The sequence below is a fragment of the Littorina saxatilis genome, linkage group LG4, assembly GCF_037325665.1.
Source record: "Littorina saxatilis isolate snail1 linkage group LG4, US_GU_Lsax_2.0, whole genome shotgun sequence".
NCBI classification, from domain to species: domain Eukaryota; kingdom Metazoa; phylum Mollusca; class Gastropoda; order Littorinimorpha; family Littorinidae; genus Littorina; species Littorina saxatilis.
The window spans coordinates 40894084-40913469 of record NC_090248.1 but is presented as its reverse complement, the minus strand read 5'-3'; the positions used below and the strand labels follow the sequence as shown (position 1 = coordinate 40913469).

The 19386-nt window shown below is 39.6% G+C and overlaps 1 protein-coding gene across 1 annotated transcript in view; it reads right to left on the bottom strand.

Annotated features, from left to right (window-relative positions):
* Positions 1-8310: 8310 nt before the first annotated feature.
* Positions 8311-19386, bottom strand: part of LOC138964748 (universal stress protein YxiE-like) — a 106475-nt gene continuing 95399 nt past the window's right edge. Inside the window, exons 3-4 of the mRNA XM_070336792.1 lie at positions 13613-13704; positions 8311-11597 (exon numbers count right to left, since the gene is read on the bottom strand). Of these exons, the coding sequence (XP_070192893.1) occupies positions 11385-11597; positions 13613-13704 (305 nt within the window). The 3' untranslated portion in view covers positions 8311-11384. The remainder of the gene's footprint in view (positions 11598-13612; positions 13705-19386) is intronic.

Genomic DNA, 19386 nt, shown 5'->3' with positions numbered 1-19386 from the left:
CGATAGCCATATCAGTTGAAAGGACGTTCAAAATAACTGACCAAGGGTAGCCAGTGACATCCCTCTCTGGAGTGTGTGTAAAATCAGCAAGTCTGACAGCTAGCAGAATGAAATTCGGATGTACACTGAGCAGAGAATCTTGGACAAGATGTGTGAAGCTACAAGAGCTTAGACAAAATAGTTATGACAGCGTCAACAGCAAAAACGTCCTGCACAACGTTGGTAGCATGCTTTTTTGTCTCGTTGACCACTGGGGGATAAAGGATTGTTTCTTTTGTGTATGTTAACACACACACTCAACACCCCCCCCCCCCCCCCCCCCCCCTCACCCCCTCAATGAAAAACACTACACAGAATAGTTGTCATAAGACGAAGTTTTATTTTTAAGAATTTACCTGTATTGGTCTGTTTTAGAACATAAATGAAACGGATTATGATTGTAACCTTTATTGGTCTGACTTTCAGAACAGTGAAACAGACTTACAAATTTTTACCTATATTGTTGAAACAGACAAGGGTTTTACCTTTCTTTAACATGTTTTTTTCCAGCTGGTCTGGGGAGTATTGTTCTTTACATATGCAAATTATTTAAGCAGGGACTTTTCCTCTTTCTTGTATAAAAGAAAAAGTTTATTCTGGCAATTTGTAAGAATACATGGTTTTAATACAGCGGAAATGGATTCTGTAGTAGTTCTATTTTTTTTAAACCCATGTTTTTCTTCATGTTTGAGCATTTCTTTTTTTGGACATTGAGATTGTTAGTTACAACTTACACTTTTTTTTTTCTCGTGTGAACAAGGCCTGGCTATAGTCATATTTGTACCACACTGTTTTCATATTGCATTTCTTATTAAAATCAATTTTTGTAGTTGTACAGACACCCCCATATTTTAAACATTGCATTTCCTTTAAAACAATGTGTGTAAGTGTTCAAATATAGAGAAACAAAAACGTTTTTTTAATTTGTTTATATGTACATGTAGTTCATGAATATTCATGTTTTAGAGATGTTCATGTTTAGGTCAGTTTTGTGCGTTTTTAACCAAATACACTTTTTTTTGAGTCACTTGAGAAAAAGTGACTCTATGTAATCGGTCAGTGTTAGTCTGTCCGGCCGGCCATCCGGCCGGCCGTCCGGCCGGCCGGCCGTCCGTAGACACCACCTTAACGTTGGACTTTTCTCGGAAACTATCAAAGCGATCGGGCTCATATTTTGTTTAGTCGTGACCTCCAATGACCTCTACACTTTAACGATGGTTTCGTTGACCTTTGACCTTTTTCAAGGTCACAGGTCAGCGTCAAAGGAAAAATTAGACATTTTATATCTTTGACAAAGTTCATCGGATGTGATTGAAACTTTGTAGGATTATTCTTTACATCAAAGTATTTACATCTGTAGCCTTTTACGAACGTTATCAGAAAAACAAGGGAGATAACTAGCCTTTTCTGTTCGGCAACACACAACTTAACGTTGGGCTTTTCTCGGAAACTATAAAAGTGACCGGGCTCAAATTTTATGTGAACGTGACTCATTGTGTTGTGAATAGCAATTTCTTCCTGTCCATCTGATGCCTCATATAATATTCAGAACTGCGAAAGTGACTCGATCGAGCGTTTGCTCTTCTTGTTTTAAATGAGTCAATTTTGCAATCGTGGTACTGTATATGTATAAAAAAATAAACCATTTTTTAAGCTATTGTTATACACCTGTGACACATGAATTAATAATCGTTTTGGTCAGAAAAAAAATTACTGGTGCCATTTTTTTGCCTGCAGAGAGAGGTTTTTAGTTATTTTTGTACACTGTGCTGGTATTCATTTTTTTTAATACAAATCAGCGAAAATCTTTTTCAGGCTACGCAAAATAAAGAAATGAATGACAATTGTTGATTAATTTTTTAATGAATATAACCTTGAACGGTTGAAAACGACGTTAAACACCAAATAAAGAAAGAAAGAATTGTGCTGACTGAAAACTTCTAAGTCATGTTGTGCTTCAGTACATTGAATCATTCAATTGCCAGTATTGGATTATGGATACATGGTTCATTACGTAAGTATGCACCATTACAATGTTACCATTGTTGTGGAATTATTTTTTTTGTATGGGAAGAATGTCTTTTTTTTTTTATCTTATCCAAACAAGTTGAATTTTAGTCTCAGAATGCACCAGATTGTACAGATTTAAGCAATTTTCGGGGGAGCATGCCCTCGAAACCCCCTAGAAAAAGGGATTTCCTCGTTTTTCATCACAAGAGAGTCCCACCCCTGTCAGTGGTATGTTGTGTGTCAATCATGATTATAAAGAACACGTTTTAAAAGAAGGATGAGACTGGTACGTTATTTTATATGTATCATGAATCACAGAATGTAAAGAACGCATGTTACAGAAAGTATGAATGTTAATATGTCACCGCATATCCTGGCTTTCGCTTTGAGAAATATTGCATGAGCCAAATGACAGCATTGTTGTATTATTTTTCCTTTCTTCTCTGTTTTCTTCTTGAGTGAGATATACAGTCTGGTACCAGTGATTATAGAGGTCTTTCCGATAATAGGACACCTCACAGGAAAGTAATACAAGGGCATTGTCCTCTGTCCACAGGTCTCTCAATTGACAAGAGTAACTAATGGAAGGACACCTTCATTGTAGGGACATGTTTGGCTGGTCTCATGTATGTTTTTTTTATGTTTTTGTTTGTTTTGGTTTTTTTAAGGCCGCAAGTTCCACTGTACAAAACCAATGCTTCTCTGTTGTGGACCCAATCTGTTGCACTGAAATGTCACAGTCCACTGCACAAAATTATTTGTTATTGTAGTGAGACTAAGCTATTTTGTGAAGGAAACCAATTTTTTTGAAATGCAAATAATTTTTGCCCATAAACTAACCCACAAAGAAACGGACCACATTTGTAGAAATGCACAAATCATAAATGTTATCTCACTTTGACCAAAGTTTTGCTTATGTTAATTTCACTACCTTATTCTTATAGGTGCTATAATATTAGTGTATCCAAGTGTGTTATTGGGCTCTTCAAAACTGCGGTCTTTCATAACCTCAAACGTAAGAATCAGCATGCACAAACTGCCAAAATTGTAGCAATACTATGTAGTATGTTTTTTATTCATGCACTTATATGCTTCCTTTTATAGCTGTCTCGATCTGACCTTTCTTGTCAAAACCTGTTATTAGTTTGGTAATTTCTCAAACATTTGATTAGCACCATTTAAATGTGATCTATATGGAGAAAGCATTGAGTTCATATACTGTAAGTATTATAGTATCTGAGGTGCGGTCTGGTTTTAAACAAGGTTATAGCTGAAGAAGATGTAATGACATGTGCACTAATAGAAACATGTTTCCGCTTAATTCAGTGAATTTGTACCCCCCGCGGGTTAGGGGGAGTCCCATATTGGTTGGGACGAGAAAGAATTTACCCGATGTTAACCAGCATGTCGTAGGAGGCGACTAACGGTTCTGTTTCTCCTTTTACCCTTGTTAAGTGTTTCTTGTATAGAATATAGTCAATGTTTGTAAAGATTTTAGTCAAGCAGTATGTAAGAAATGTTAAGTCCTTTGTACTGGAAACTTGCATTCTCCCAGTAAGGTCATATATTGTACTACGTTGCAAGCCCCTGGAGCAATTTTTTGATTAGTGCTTTTGTGAACAAGAAACAATTAACAAGTGGCTCTATCCCATCTCCCCCCTTTCCCCTATCCCATCTCCCCCCTTTCCCCGTCGCGATATAACCTTGAATGGTTGAAAACGACGTTAAACACCAAAGAAAGAAAGACAGTGAATTTGTAATCCTCTTATGTTATCAAATTGATTGAAATCAAAGATTCAGTTTGTGTATTTTGAATTATATGTGACAAGGTAGCAGATATCTGTTTGCTGTTGTTTACCAAGCATGTAGTCAAGAGACTTAATGATTTTGCGGAGGGAATTTTGTTACAGCAATGACCTGTATAGATTTCTCATTTTATTAACCACTTGCCTGCCTTAGGACGGGTTTACCCGTCTTCACCGTTCCGGGATTTTCCAGAAGTGCGATGTCACTGCTGACACAAAAATAGCAGCCAATGGCTTGGTAGGATACCTCATTCTCATGAATAAACATAAATGGTGACGCGGTTTTGCATCTGAAGGCTATTTTCGGCCTTGGCGACAGGATAGGGGAGAGAAATCTCGACTCGTCAAAATGGCTAACGGTGGAAGTCGACCGGGCCGTAGTAGGGAAAAACAAAGCCGGACTGACGCTACAGGGGGTGCAAATGATTATGGATACTGACAGGGGAAGGGGGAGATCTTCTTTCGGACGATTCGTTGGAAACAGGTAGATGATAGTGATTATAATCCTTTCTTGGAGCGAGCAAAACAGCCACCTGTGTTTGATCCACAGGCACCGGAAGATGCGCCGGACTGATTTTTCAAAAGTTCATATTTAAACATCATTATAAGCCAAACTAATTATTATTTCCATGATTAGACACTAAAAACAGATTCTTGGTTCAATTTCCCTTAAAAATAACATAGGTTTTACTTACCTACCTACTGCCAGTTTGGAACTAGAATTTTTTGTGAATTATTACACCCCGAACTCCAATATTCCCTGGCAGTCAGGAATGCACATACGCAAGTTTTGGTTGGCAGCGAAAGGGTTAACTTGAAAGGGATACTTGTATACAAAGTATAGGCTACACATTTTTTTAATCTTTTGCGATTTTTGATGATTTGTATTTCCATGTAGCTTAAGTGTTCAAGCCAAGTCAAGTCTCTATGCTAATACATGTAATGTACATTTTTGGTGGACTTTTTCATACAGCTGTACGTTTTTCTCAAACATCAAAATATGCTTTTGAAATACAATTAAACTGTATGTGTGTGTATTTGCAAGAGCCATGTAGCAATGTAGTTTTTGCAGATGAATGCTGGCTGTCTTTTCTATTACATACTACCATTTCCCAGGTGTGTTTGCAGGATTCATTCCACTTATAAACTATGCCCTATGTTAACTCTTTGTTTTGTTTTGTATGGTACTTCAGCTCTTAATGCTATGTGTAGGATGAAGAATGAATTGTTTACATTCTTTGACTAAATTGTTTTATTTGATGTTGAACTTCTTTCCTGCATGCGTCGATGTGTACCCCCCGCGGGTTAGGGGGAGTCCCATATTGGTTGGGACAAGAAAGAATTTACCCGATGCTCCCCAGCATGTCCTAAGAGGCGACTAACGGATTCTGTTTCTCCTTTTACCCTTGTTAAGTGTTTCTTGTATAGAATATAGTCAATGTTTGTAAAGATTTTAGTCAAGCAGTATGTAAGAAATGTTAAGTCCTTTGTACTGGAAACTTGCATTCTCCCAGTAAGGTCATATATTGTACTACGTTGCAAGCCCCTGGAGCAATTTTTTGATTAGTGCTTTTGTGAACAAGAAACAATTAACAAGTGGCTCTATCCCATCCCCCATCCCCCCCCCCCCCCCCCCCCCCCTCCTTTCCCCGTCGCGATATAACCTTGAACAGTTGAAAACCACGTTAAACACCAAATAAAGAAACTTCTTTCCTGCATGCGTCGATGTGTCAACGTATTGTGCATTTAATATTAATAATCAAAGAAATAAGGACCTTGGGTATTTAGGGGGTAAATCCTCTTTTCTTCCTCTCTGTTTTTCTTTTTTCCCTTTTACTCTGTGTGTGATATTATTTAATGAAATGAAGAAAAAATGATATATAATTACTTCAATAAAAATTCTTCGAAATTGTGCTTGTCATACATAAATATTCAGTCTGCTCTTTTATTTGTGTATTATTATTCTCCCTGAATTCTCTTTACTTTCTCTGTTTACCCCATTTAGGCATTAAATCAATAACGATAGTACTCAGGGAGAAAAGAGTTTTACCATCTTACTGTCGGATAATATATGCTTTTAATCTTTTCTTTGGTATGAAAAATTGTATCTTTTGAAACACTTCAAATCTGTCTTTTTTTGAAACACAAGTACATATAAGAAAACTTTTCTCTGTCTTGTTTTTTTCTGTAAACTTGTGTGTGTGAAAATCCGCACACACACACACACACACACACACACACACACACACACACACACACACACAGCCCTACGTTTGGTTTGTATTTGCTTCAGATACAATGATTTTTATAACAAATGTTTGGCGATGTATATCTTTTTTTCTATAATATTTGTCACACTACACAGTCAAAGGCGTTACAATTGTTACTGACAATTAAGTTGTTATTTTAATTGCTGTCACCCTTCTCATGTGATACATGTGTATACTGTCACTTTTCCTGCAGAATTAAATCTCCCCAATACACATATCAATAGAAAAACACCTGCTCACAGAGTTAATGTACAGAATGCACGCCATCAATATGATACATAAATATTGATGTTCTGCAATGCTTTACAGCGTACGACTCGTCACTTTGTCTTTTTTCAGATTCTGTCCTGTGTAAGAATAAAGAGAACAGACGTGGTTCACATCTTTTACCAGTTTGTTTTCAGTGTTTGTGCGAGTGTGTGTGAAAGTCAGTTTGTGTGAGTGTGTTTGAGCGTCTTTGAGTGTGACAGTGTGTCTCAAAGTCTCAAATGCAAAGTTTGTTTGCGAGTATGTCTCACAGTGTGTGTGTGAGAGAGAGAGAGAGAGAGAGAGAGAGAGAGAGAGAGAGAGAGAATGTGTGTGTGCGCTGTGTGTGTGTATGAAAGAAACAGTTTGTATGTTCAAAAAAAGTTATTAAAGGGCAGCTGTCGGGTTGTGGCTCTCAAAATCTGTTCCTTAGAATGAGTTATCATGTAACTGAAACTATACTTAAAAGTTACTTGGTGATTTTGACAGCTTGATAACACAAGTCCGAAGACTTTAGACATGCTACAATGTCTTTAATCGAAGAAAGTTTGCATTCTTGGCCGAGTCAATGCAGCCCGCTCGAAAATTACTTCCCTTGGACGCGTGACGTCAGCCGCGGAATCGGCCGGGTTGAACGGTGCTCTCTTTATGCCGTGTAATGGGCGCAATCGGGTTGTCTAGTCAAGCCCTCAAGCATACTTCACGGGTAGGTGAAGACGGAGAAACTTAGGATGTGGTGACTTCTCCCAGGCCAAAATTTCGCAGTAAAAAACGGAGTTCATAACATGTCTTCCGTCCCCCTCCTGCTTTTGTTCCACTTGAACCCTGTTTTTGTTCAACTTATTGGCAGATATTGTCACGCGTCGAGGAACACAAACACACACACACAAACACACTCACACACAGACACACACACAGACACACACACACACGTGTTATCACACATATACACAGACACACACACACATACGTGTTATCACACACACACACACACACACACACACACACACACACACGATAACCATCACAAACACAGTTTGACAAATTCATCTTTGATTTTTTGCGGCCGAACCCCCCTCCCCCATTTTCCACACTAGATCCACTGTTTCATCTTTGTCTCCGTCTCTCTTCCCTTTATCTTATCTCGTCTATCTACTTGAGTGAGTAACTGAAGATGTATTATCATCATCTTTTTCCAAGATTTTCCCACCGACAGAGTTGGCTTTTGTCTTGAATTCAGTACCTCACACGTACACGGTAATTGGTGTGACACCTCAAGCGGACCTTCTTCATAAGTGTACAGTGTCTGCTGACAAGGGACACGAGGGTCTGTGGTTGAGCAACTTTATGGTTTAACCGGGTGGACTGGAGGAGTAGCAACAGCATGTGAACCACTTTAGAAATGACTTGTAAAGGTTGCAGTCGGTCAGATCAAAGAAGAGAAAATGGGAACGTGGGTCTTGAGAAGATACCACCATCCTAATACTTTACTTTGTGCAAGAATCAATCACGCGTACAGCATTACAGATGTCCAGCTGTAGTCCACATTGTACTGTAAACTTCACAGCGGCCTTATCGGCTTCCTCGAGTGACGTCACAGCAAGGCTAACGCTGCGGCGTCTTTCTTGTGCTGACAAAGTTGTCGGTCGCGGATTTTGAGTCGTTTCGGCCTGCCAACTGCTTCGGGTTTTTTTGCGGATTGTGAGAACTAGCAGAAAGTTTCACGCATTTTAATGGTTTCAAACTAATGATGAAAGTGTCTTCTTCTGGACCAAATCAAGTCTTTAGTTGAATCAACTCGGAAAACTCTTAAACGCGCATTTTTGAGACCAGGCAACCCGACAGCTGCCCTTTAACAAACAATGACGAACAAACAAAAATCAAAATGATACACTGCATCAGAAGTTCTCCACTAATTTCACAAAGAATCACAATTCGGATCTCTATTTGTTTGTTTTATTCCACTTTCAAACATCAAGATATTAAAACATCACTCTCAAAGCCCACAAAGTAAAGCATTACATATATGTATATATGATGTGGGGTTACTTTTGTTACATAACACGATCTGAAATTAAGTGTCAATAAGATCACTTCAAGTGTACCTGCGAGCTCAGTTAGTTGGTTAGTTGTTGTTGTATGCCCGATCAAGATATTTGGCTATTCAAGACCAATTCAGTTTTGTATCCTTAATTTCTCCGTTAAATTTTGGTTCTATTGCAATAAAGAGAAGAAAGTCAGAAAAAAACATATCTTTTTCCACTTCAAATCTTATTTTTAAAATCTATATCTCCTTTAAAAAGTTTTTTTTTTAAAATAGTACTAGTAACACAAATACAACATGACATTGTAGGACTATACTGGCATCATTAACTGATTGTCGTTACTCTTAGTCTACATATCAAATGCTACAGAATTCCATGCATGCTCTTATTTTTTTTATGAAAACCGTAGTCTCATGAATTTGTTTGTTTATTTGTTGCTTAACGTCCAGCCGACCACGCAGAGCCATATCAGGACGAGGAAGGGGGGGATGAAGGGGGCCACTTGTCAAGCGATTCCTGTTTACAAATGCACTAACCCATTACTTGTGTCCCAGCAGGCTTTAGTAAAACTAAATTAATACCTACTGGAAGATTACCAGTTTCCAGTATGTTAAAATAGGCTTAACCTATCTACTGCTGGACTTACATCAGAACACTAACAGATTAAACTATACATGAATCGCGAGACAAGCGGCAAGAGAAGAGATTTTTGGAAAAAATACAGGTGAATGAGCAAGACGGCAGAAAAAAGAAAATTCATGAAGAAAAAGAGAGCATGACAGGAAAGAGGAACCAAAAATCTACCTAACAGCAAACTAGAAAGCTCCTGCGGTTCCAAAAACAGGAGGGGCTTTTAATTTCATAACCGCAGTGCCCCACTGCGGGAAGTCTCATGAATGCAAATATTCTTAAGTACTAATATAATCAAATACAACAAAAACACATTTGAATATTCATTCAAGTTATACAGAATGGATTTCTTCATTAATTTTATTTATTCAGAACAAACACAAAAAACAACTAATATCAACACAACGTACACAAGTGCAGTGAAATAAACAGCTACGCATTATACAACAGCCTCATATCAACCACACAACATTTTCTTACAACGAATATCCCATGTAAACGATAGGGACGAGAAAAGCTAAATGTATTGTACATTTTTTTCTGACTAAGACCTGTGTCTTTTTGTAGGATTTTATTCTGGTTAGGACAAAATTGCAGCTCTCACTGGCAATGTGGCAGTACAGATTTATTATTAGAACATATATATTAGCATGTACCACAAGCATATCATCTAACACCGAAACTGACGCATTGACCAATCCCCGAAAGGCACTGACGTCATTTCACAAAAAGGATATCCCGACCCAGAATTCCCTCTGGTTTGGCACATTTGAAAACTGTGCGATGACCTCGGTTTATTGTGTAATGGGAAGCAACCGGCTTGCAAGTGGGCGTCGACAGAGACAGTGAGGATCGATGCTTTCTTGTTAGATGATATGCTCGTGCATGTACACATACAATTTCATGTCCAGTGTTTCTCTGCATGAAACGTTAACGGAGTAAGTATCGTAGATCTCTTGGTATTTACGATCTGCAACTATTATACAATCTACAGCAACATCCTAGTGAAATACAATCGAGCATTTAACAAAATAATCACACGAAAAACGTTGCAACATTCGCTATACTTTTATCAATAATAAAAAGAAGGCACTATACAAACAACAAAAAAGAGGTGATGATTTAAGCCGTGCTTCAAGCAATGTTCCTAGACAAGTAGGGTTTTTTTTATTCGACATTTGCAAAGGTAACTCCGGGAATTCCTTTCCGTTGGCAAAGATAGTCATACTCTTTCTTGCCCTTTCCAATGAAATCATCCATTTCATCAATAACATATCATCTTTACCTTTAAAAAGATATCTCAATTGACTGATTTTCTTCTTTGTGTGTTTGTTATCGTGAACCTGGTTGAACTATGATATCCTGCTACACCCTCAGCTAAATTTTTCAGTGCCACGATACTGCAGGTATTCTTTTCCCGCGGCAAAAAAAATGAAGCTTCCGCTAGAAAACCAGCTGGTAATTAATGTGCTACATTCAATTTTCATGCAGCAAAGAAAATCCGTCATCATTCATCAAAGGAAACAACTAAATCGCTCAGTCCTCGTGCAAAAAAAGCTTTCTAATATAACGAGAAGTGTCCTTGTTTTTGGTCCCATAAATTAAGTCAGGTGATTCTGTAGATTACTACACAAAGCGGAAATAATGTGACAGACACACACGTCGACATGACTAACTACAGCGCGCATGGCGGCCTCTCACTTACACACACACACTCACAGAGGGAGAAGAAACTGAAAACACTGTCCATCGCCACAGCAATTAAGCCAAGGTCATCAAACTGACAAACTAGTCGATCATTAATTTACCGAACCGAAAATGAATCATCGTCGGGGCGTTGCTATACAGTGGAGCCCCCCTTTTAAGACCCCTCATGTCAGACTCCCCTCCCCCTCCTCCTCCCGCACCCCCTTCTCCGTTTAAGACCTTGCTTAAATTCACCAGATGTTGTGTTCAGACCTCTGAATAAATGCCTACATTCATTTCAAGACTCATTCCGCTTTTTAAGAAAAATCTGATTTTCGTCGGAATATTTTGGAGGTCTACGAGGCCTTTGGTCGATAGGTAGATTCACATGCGTCAAAGACAATAATTTTCTATTAAATGTACTCGTTTTAATGCACAAGTACTTGAAAAGTTTGCTATCCTTGTTATCATCATCAAAAAAAAAAGGCCCACTGTATACACGTACGGCTCCATATTTCACTTCAGTTCACTGACGCTCCATAAAGCCTCTCTATCTATACAAATCATTCATGCGAACACATCATCGACCTGCTCACAGCCCATGAATGATTGAAAAACCGCTTCACACCTCAGCCCGGCGGTGATCTAGAAAATCATTGCTTGCCCTCTTTGTGTCGAACTACCAACACGGGCACGTGCGCATGATGGATAACGTAATCGCTGACGGAGCCCATGATCGTTCTCCGGATTTTGCCGAGTCCACGCGTGCCCGTGACGACATAGGTGACGTTCTTCTCTGCCGCGCATTCGCAAATGGCGGCCCCTGGCTTTTCGGCGTTGTCCAGGCGTACGAATTCCCCGCGAATCTTGAGGAATGGAAAGAAAGTGAAGTGAAAATCCCAGGTACTGAAGTGCACATGCAGGTACGCACGCGCACGTGCACACACACACACACACACACACACACCACAAATTCCTCGCTGAAATTATTTTAAATTTTGCACTGAATTCGTCTATCAAACTTCACCTTCAAGGCAACTATATAGGCCTATATCCCATTTCGCCGGATGTAGGGGAAGGGCTCCCAATATGGACCACTTTTTGTTTCATGCTGAACTTGCTTCTTTTCTTGCGAAGAAGTTTCATTTTGTGTTTGGTAGTCCTTCTCTCTTAGGTTAACCGTTAGGCCTAATTAGAGTGAAATAGCTTTGATAGATAGTATTCAGCGAAAATTAAATACAGAAAAAATCACAAAGGGTCCATATTAGGAGGGGCGCCTAATATGGACCAGTGAAGCGGCCTTCACGAATCACTGTAAAAAGCCCCCTATACTTCAAAATAACATGATACAACTTAGTGCGCAAGTCAGACTACTTCAAATATGCTTTAGATTTAGCTGTTTCGGGTTGATGAGAGCATTATTTGAAGCACACTAGGAAACTAAAGAAGCTTATCAAAAACAGAGTGAAATTAAGTGAAATTATCAACTTCCACGAAAAGAAAACTATTTGTTATATTTTTTTTAAATCTCGAGGGCGAGTTATGGGTTATTTCCAGCAAGCTTCTTAATGAATTAATGAAAATAGGCTTTAGCTTTTATTTTCTTCGATTTGTTGAAGGTGGTCCATATTAGGGGACTCACACATACTTTGAGATTTTGCTATTATTTTTTGTTTGCAGGAGAAACTCGGGGTCAAGACTGCTAAATTGTAACAAATACGGTCTTACCTGTCATATAAAGCAATTTTGTGTTATAAAAGCGTTGGCTGTGGACAGAAACGAGTCAGTTTTAGGCGGCAAATTTAGAGTGAACCATGCCAAAAGTGAAAAAAAGAGAAAAAGCCTAACGGTTTTGAGGTTTGTGTTTCTGCAACTCTTTTGACATGGGGCCCGGTAGCTCAGTTGGTAGAGCACTGGACTTGTGATCGAAAGGTCGCAGGTTCGAATTCGGGCCGGGACGGACACGGGTCAACTTTATGTGCAGACCCAGAGACGGAAGCCATGTCCCACCCCCGTGTCATCACAATGGCACGTAAAAGACCTTGGTCATTCTGCCATAAGTGCAGGTGGCTGAATACACCTAAACACGCAGACACTTGGGTAGCGCGACTCCGTTGCTGCTAGCTTTCCACTGGGAGGAAGCGACCCGAATTTCCCAGCGATGGGACAATAAAGTAATGAAAATGAAAATGAAATGAAAATGAAATGTGCAAGTTGTCCAGAGAGGGTGAATACAGCCAATAAAAAAAATTTGAGCGCTCTAGCGCCGTTAGTTTGTCAGAAAAGGAGGTGGTCCATATTAGGAGCCGGTCCATATTAGGAGCCCTTCCCCTAAATTAAAACACCGATACAATACAGTTTCAAAACTTTGCAATTACATGTAATTGGTATTGACTTGTAAACAAAGAGAAAACAGTTACTCCCAATCCCATGTTCAACCATCACCCACACCCACACACACACACCATCACCACCACCACCACCACCACCACCACCGCCCCAAAGAAAAAAAATGTAAACTATAAGGAAATATGAGCTGTATCAAACTCCCTTAAAAAACGAAGAGAGAAAGAGAGAGGGAGAGCGAGAGAGAGAGAGAAAGAGAGAGAACTGAACTGAACTGAATTAAGATTTATTATACAAGGATTAAGATTTAAGGCTAGGCTTTTTTTTTTACAATCTGTCTTTAGAGAAAGAGAGAGAGAAACAGGCAGACAGACATAGAGAAAGATAGAGAGAGAGAGAAACAGACATAGAGAAAGATAGAGAGAGAGAAACAGGCAGACAGACATAGAGCGAGAAAGAGATAGAGGAACAGGCAGACAGACATAGAGAGAGAAAGAGAGAGAGAAACAGGCAGACAGGGACAGACAGACCATACCCGTGCTTTGTTCATCTTAAATTCGAACTTGGTCTCTATACTCTTGGTCTTGGTCTCCCCTTCATTGATCAGATCCTGCACCTTCCCGGGACCTGTAACATTCACACATGCACAAGGTGAAAGAATTTATACGTTAAATTGGGTAGTTATAGTTTGTGTTGATGGTGGTGAACGCTCACAAGAACCGCAAGTTTAAGCTGGCGCCATTACCAACCTGTACCTGCGGTCTTGAGGACCAGACAGCGGATCACATCCTGCAGAGATGTCCCTTTCTACAGAAGGAGCGACAAGAAGTGTGGCCGTCCCCCACCCCACTGCAGACCAAGCTCCGTGGCAGTTGACTGGAGCTGGAGAAGACTACGACCTTCATCTCCCGAGCCGGTATGAATGTGTAGCGCCAGCAAACGCCAAGAAGAAGAAGTTGATGGTGGTGGTGAGTCTGCACATGAAGTTGACCCGTGTCCCTGCCGGGATTTGATCCCGTGGCCCGCGGGTCACAAGTTGAGTTATCGGGTCCCAAAACAAAGGAGCAAGCGAACAAACACATACAACAGAACTTTTATTTCAAAAATCCCACTCATGAAAATTAGATTTAGTATCACAACCAAAGACACGCAGCACAATGTCAAGAAAACATCTAGAGGGGCTATCTGAGGTAGCGACAAGTAAAACCCCACAACAGAAACTACACTTTTGGGTCAAAATTCCACTCAACAATAATTATCAACAAAGACACTGTCAGCAGCAAAATGCAAAGCACAACTTCAGCAGGACTATCTGATGACTGGAAGCGAGATTCGGAACTAAAGAAAGTCATTCACTAGGGTCTTCTCTCAGGTATCTTTTCCGACAAGAATTCGACCCGGATGAAAGAGACTCAGAGCTCTTCTAGAGGATGTGTCCCAGTTTTAGCTTGAAACGTCGAGACATCGATCTTACGTGTTACTTGACGAAAGAAGTAGACACGTCCGGGGGATGTGCGAAAGACAGTGTATACTTAATGAGAAACGACACTGGCCACTCAACACACTAAGAGTCTTTAGTAAGACGTCTCCTTTTACCTTCTGTTCCACAGAGACATCTTTGACGTCAAGAACAGAACTAAGTTTAAGAAGACGCCATAAAGCAAATAATGGCGTCACGTTCACATTATGTCAATTCCTTGCTTGTATCCGAGAACAAAGTTTGTCTCGGTGACGTCAACAGTAGGAAATTACTCGCAACGTCACCACCAGGCTCTGCACCAGACCTGTTTACCCCCATAAGTGTTTTGGAGTAATGCTCAGCCCCAAATATAGTAATCCTGGCACAAAAATAATAATCATCCAGCATTCGTCGCCAATTACAACGCACATGACAACTACATGTGTCTGCGAAACGCAATCATGCACATATATATCCATCATAATTTTAAAGAAAATCACATCAAAAGCACATGCATCACTGATTCTTTTTCTTTTGCTCGTAGTAGGCCTTTTTCAGTGTGTCAAACGCTTCTCTACTGTACTTGCGCTTGCTGAATGAGTGAGGGCGAGACTTCACCACTAGAAGGCTCTCCAGCGTCTCATCAGACAGACATGATTATGATCTCTGGTCAGTTTTGTGCTTTTTCACCCCATTTTGCCATTGAAAAAAACAATGCCAAACATGTGAATTAATAAAAAAATAAAAATAAATAAATAAATAATTTTTTTTTTAAATTTTTTTTTTTAACATTTTTATTATTTATGAAAATCGTAGTCTTGACACAGATAGCGGAATGGCGTATTGTTTGCAGAAAATCGTAATAAATTACGCCAAAATCGTAAGGGTAAACAGGTCTGCTGCACGTATCGATATCGTATATAATTAATTATCTTCTCGCGGCCTGTGAACTGTGGGTTACTTTGTGACGAGAAGAACTGACTTAGAACTCGACCCAGGGTAAGTTTATATTCCCCCGTTTTCCTTTGTAAAGTCTTCTCCGGAAAAGCGATCTTGCCTAGCAGTTCAACGACGATAGAAGTTGACAAGTCCAAAGAAGAGGTGCCAGACAGTTAAGGCCTTCTGTGTATAAGTAATTATCGTCTCGTATCCTGTGATGTGTGGAGCACTTTTTGGTGCAAAGAACTGTATAAGAGACTCAAGGGATGTCCCGGTTTTGTCTTGTAACATCTTATTCGGGCATTCCATCTGAGAAGTTGACAACTCCGAGGGACGTGTGTCAGACGGCAAGTGTCTTCTACGTAAGTAATTATCGCCTCCTGTCTTGTAAAGTATAGAGTTCCGTTTGGCGAGAAGAACTGGTCATTAGAAGAGACTTTAAAATGTCCAGAATCTAAAAACAAGAAAGGTAGGTTGTTGGAACGTTATAGGTTGTTGTATCAACTCAGTTAAAATGTCCGTTTATATCTCTTGTAACTCTTTTTCGGAAATTCGATTTTGCCTGTTAACTCAGTGACGAAGAGTGTGACAAAGCTAAACAAACAAGTCGCGTAAGGCGAAAATACAATATTTAGTCAAGTAGCTGCCATTTTTCAGCAAGACCGTATACTCGTAGCATCGTCAGTCCACCGCTCATGGCAAAGGCAGTGAAATTGACAAGAAGAGCGGGGTAGTAGTTGCGCTAAGAAGGATAGCACGCTTTTCTGTACCTCTCTTTGTTTTAACTTTCTGAGCGTGTTTTTAATCCAAACATATCATATCTATATGTTTTTGGAATCAGGAACCGACAAGGAATAAGATGAAAGTGTTTTTAAATTGATTTGGACAATTTAATTTTGATAATAATTTTTATATATTTAATTTTCAGAGCTTGTTTTTAATCCGAATATAACATATTTATATGTTTTTGGAATCAGCAAATGATGGAAAATAAGATAAACGTAAATTTGGATCGTTTTATAAATTTTTATTTTTTTTTACAATTTTCAGATTTTTAATGACCAAAGTCATTAATTAATTTTTAAGCCACCAAGCTGAAATGCAATACCGAACCCCGGGCTTCGTCGAAGATTACTTGACCAAAATTTCAACCAATTTGGTTGAAAAATGAGGGCGTGACAGTGCCGCCTCAACTTTCACGAAAAGCCGGATATGACGTCATCAAAGACATTTATCAAAAAAATGAAAAAAACGTTCGGGGATTTCATACCCAGGAACTCTCATGTCAAATTTCATAAAGATCGGTCCAGTAGTTTAGTCTGAATCGCTCTACACACACACACAGACACACACACACACACACACACACACACATACACCACGACCCTCGTCTCGATTCCCCCCTCTACGTTAAAATATTTAGTCAAAACTTGACTAAATATAAAAAGATGTGCGAAACAGTGAGGATCTTCTATATGTATGTGAATATCGCCACAATCTGTAAAGTAAGAGCACTTTTTCATGAGATAGACCAGTAAAGAGACAGTGAAATGTCCCAGTGTTTTCTTCATATCTTCCATCTTTTCTGTAAAGTGACCAAAAGCTTGATAACACGAGGGAAGATGTGCTAAAACGCGAGGCTCTTCCCTGTGTATGTAATTATCGTTTAGTGTTATGTTAACTACAGAGAACTGTTTGATTATTGGTAGAAGACAAAGAGCTCTAAAGAAAATTAGCAAATGACAAGGGGAAGTAAGCCGCGCTGTAAGCATAGACAAACCCCCAAGGTGAGAGCCATGCAAAACCCAGTCTCCTCGGAACCTTGTAAAACAAAGCATTTAATGAATAAGTGACTCGGTCTCGTCCTCTATTCCTGAGAATATGTCCCAGATTTCTCTTGTAATGCCTTCGTGAAGAAGTTGATCTTGCCTATTTGACGGACGAAAAGCTGGATAATTTTACACTAAAGAGTGAGAGTGCCAGACAGTCAGGCTCTGCTGTGTGTATGTCATTATCGTCTCGTGTCCTTTAAAGAGGAGAGCGCTTTTTGATGAGAAAATCTAGTAGAAAATGCCTGGACAGAGGATGTGTCCTAGTTTTCTCTTGTAACGTCTCTTTCGAGAATTCGATTTTGCCTTCCCCGAAATGGTGGGGTAAAAACGATCACCCACGTAAAAACCCACTCGTGCAAAACAATCTAAAACACGAGTGTACATGGGCGTTTCAGTCCATGAAAGCAGAAAAAGAAGAAGTTGATCTTTCCTGTGAATTGACGGAAGAAGCTGACAATTTATACGCAGGATGTGAGCCAGACAGTAAGGTTCTTCTGTGTGTATATAATTATTGCCTCGTGTCGTGTTAACTATCGACAACTTGTTGACGAGTCGAACTGGCAGAAGAGACTCGAAAGGATGAGTCCCAGTTTTCTCTTGTAGGCGTCTTCTTCGGGAATTCGATCTTCCCTGTTAACTGACAAATAAGCTGACAACTGCTAAGGATGTGTACCAGACGCGGCTAAGAGTCTCATGTGTTTACATTATTATCGTCTCGTGTTCTATGAAGTGAGGGGCATTCTTTGATGAGAAGGACTGGCAGAAGAGATTCGAGAGGATGTGTCCCAGTTTTCTCTTGAAGGCATCTTCTTCGGGAATTCGATTTTCCATCTTCTGGCGAAAGAAGCTGACAACTCCTAAGAATGTGTGCCAGACAATAATGTTCTTCTGTAATATATTGTGATATATTGTGTAAAAACATTTCCATCTCACACGGCATAAATAAATCCCTGCGCCTTGAATCCGTGGTTGAGATATGTGCGCGATATAAATTGCATAAAATAAATAAAAATAAATTCTGTGTGCTCATAATTATTGTCTCGTGCCGTGTAAACTATAGACAACTTATTGACCAGACGAACTGGCAGGAGCGTCTCCAGAGAATGTGTCCCCGGTTTCTCTCAAAACATATTCTTCGGGAATTCGATCTTCCAATATTACTGGCAAAAAAAAGCTGACAAATCCGAAGGATGTGTGACAGACAGTAAGGTTCTGCCGTGTGTACATAATTATCGCCTCGTGTCGTGTAAACTATAGACAACTATATTTGACGAGACGAACTGACAGGAGAGTCTGCAGAGGATGTGTCCCAGTTTTCTCTTGCAGGCGTCTTCTTCGGGAATTCGACCTTCCATCTTCTGGCGAAAGTAGCTAAGGATTTGACCCAGACGCTAAGAGTCTCCTGTGTTTACATTATTATCGTCTCGTGCCCTGTGAAAACAAGAAGGGCAAAGCCCATACGACTCACATGCTTGACCTCGACCTTTAGGGTAACTAAACCTAGCAATGACATCATACACTAAGAACTGCTTTACACATTTTTCCTACCAAAATACATGTGACCTTGACCCAAGGTCAAGGTCATCCAAGGTCATGCAACACAAAGCTGTTAATTCAAGACATAGGAAGTACAATGGTGCTTATTGGCTCTTTCTACCATGAGATATGGTCACTTTTAGTGGTTCACTACCTTATTTTGGTCACATTTCATAAGGGTCAAAGTGACCTTGACCTTGATCATATGTGACCAAATGTGTCTCATGATGAAAGCATAACATGTGCCCCACATAATTTTTAAGTTTGAAACAGTTATCTTCCATAGTTCAGGGTCAAGGTCACTTCAAAATATGTATACAATCCAACTTTGAAGAGCTCCTGTGACCTTGACCTTGAAGCAAGGTAAACCAAACTGGTATCAAAAGATGGGGCTTACTTTGCCCTATATATCATATGTAGGTGAGGTATTGAATCTCAAAAACTTCAGAGAAAATGGGAAAAATGTGAAAAATAGCTGTTTTTTAGGCAACATTTATGGCCCCTGCGACCTTGACCTTGAAGCAAGGTCAAGATGCTATGTAT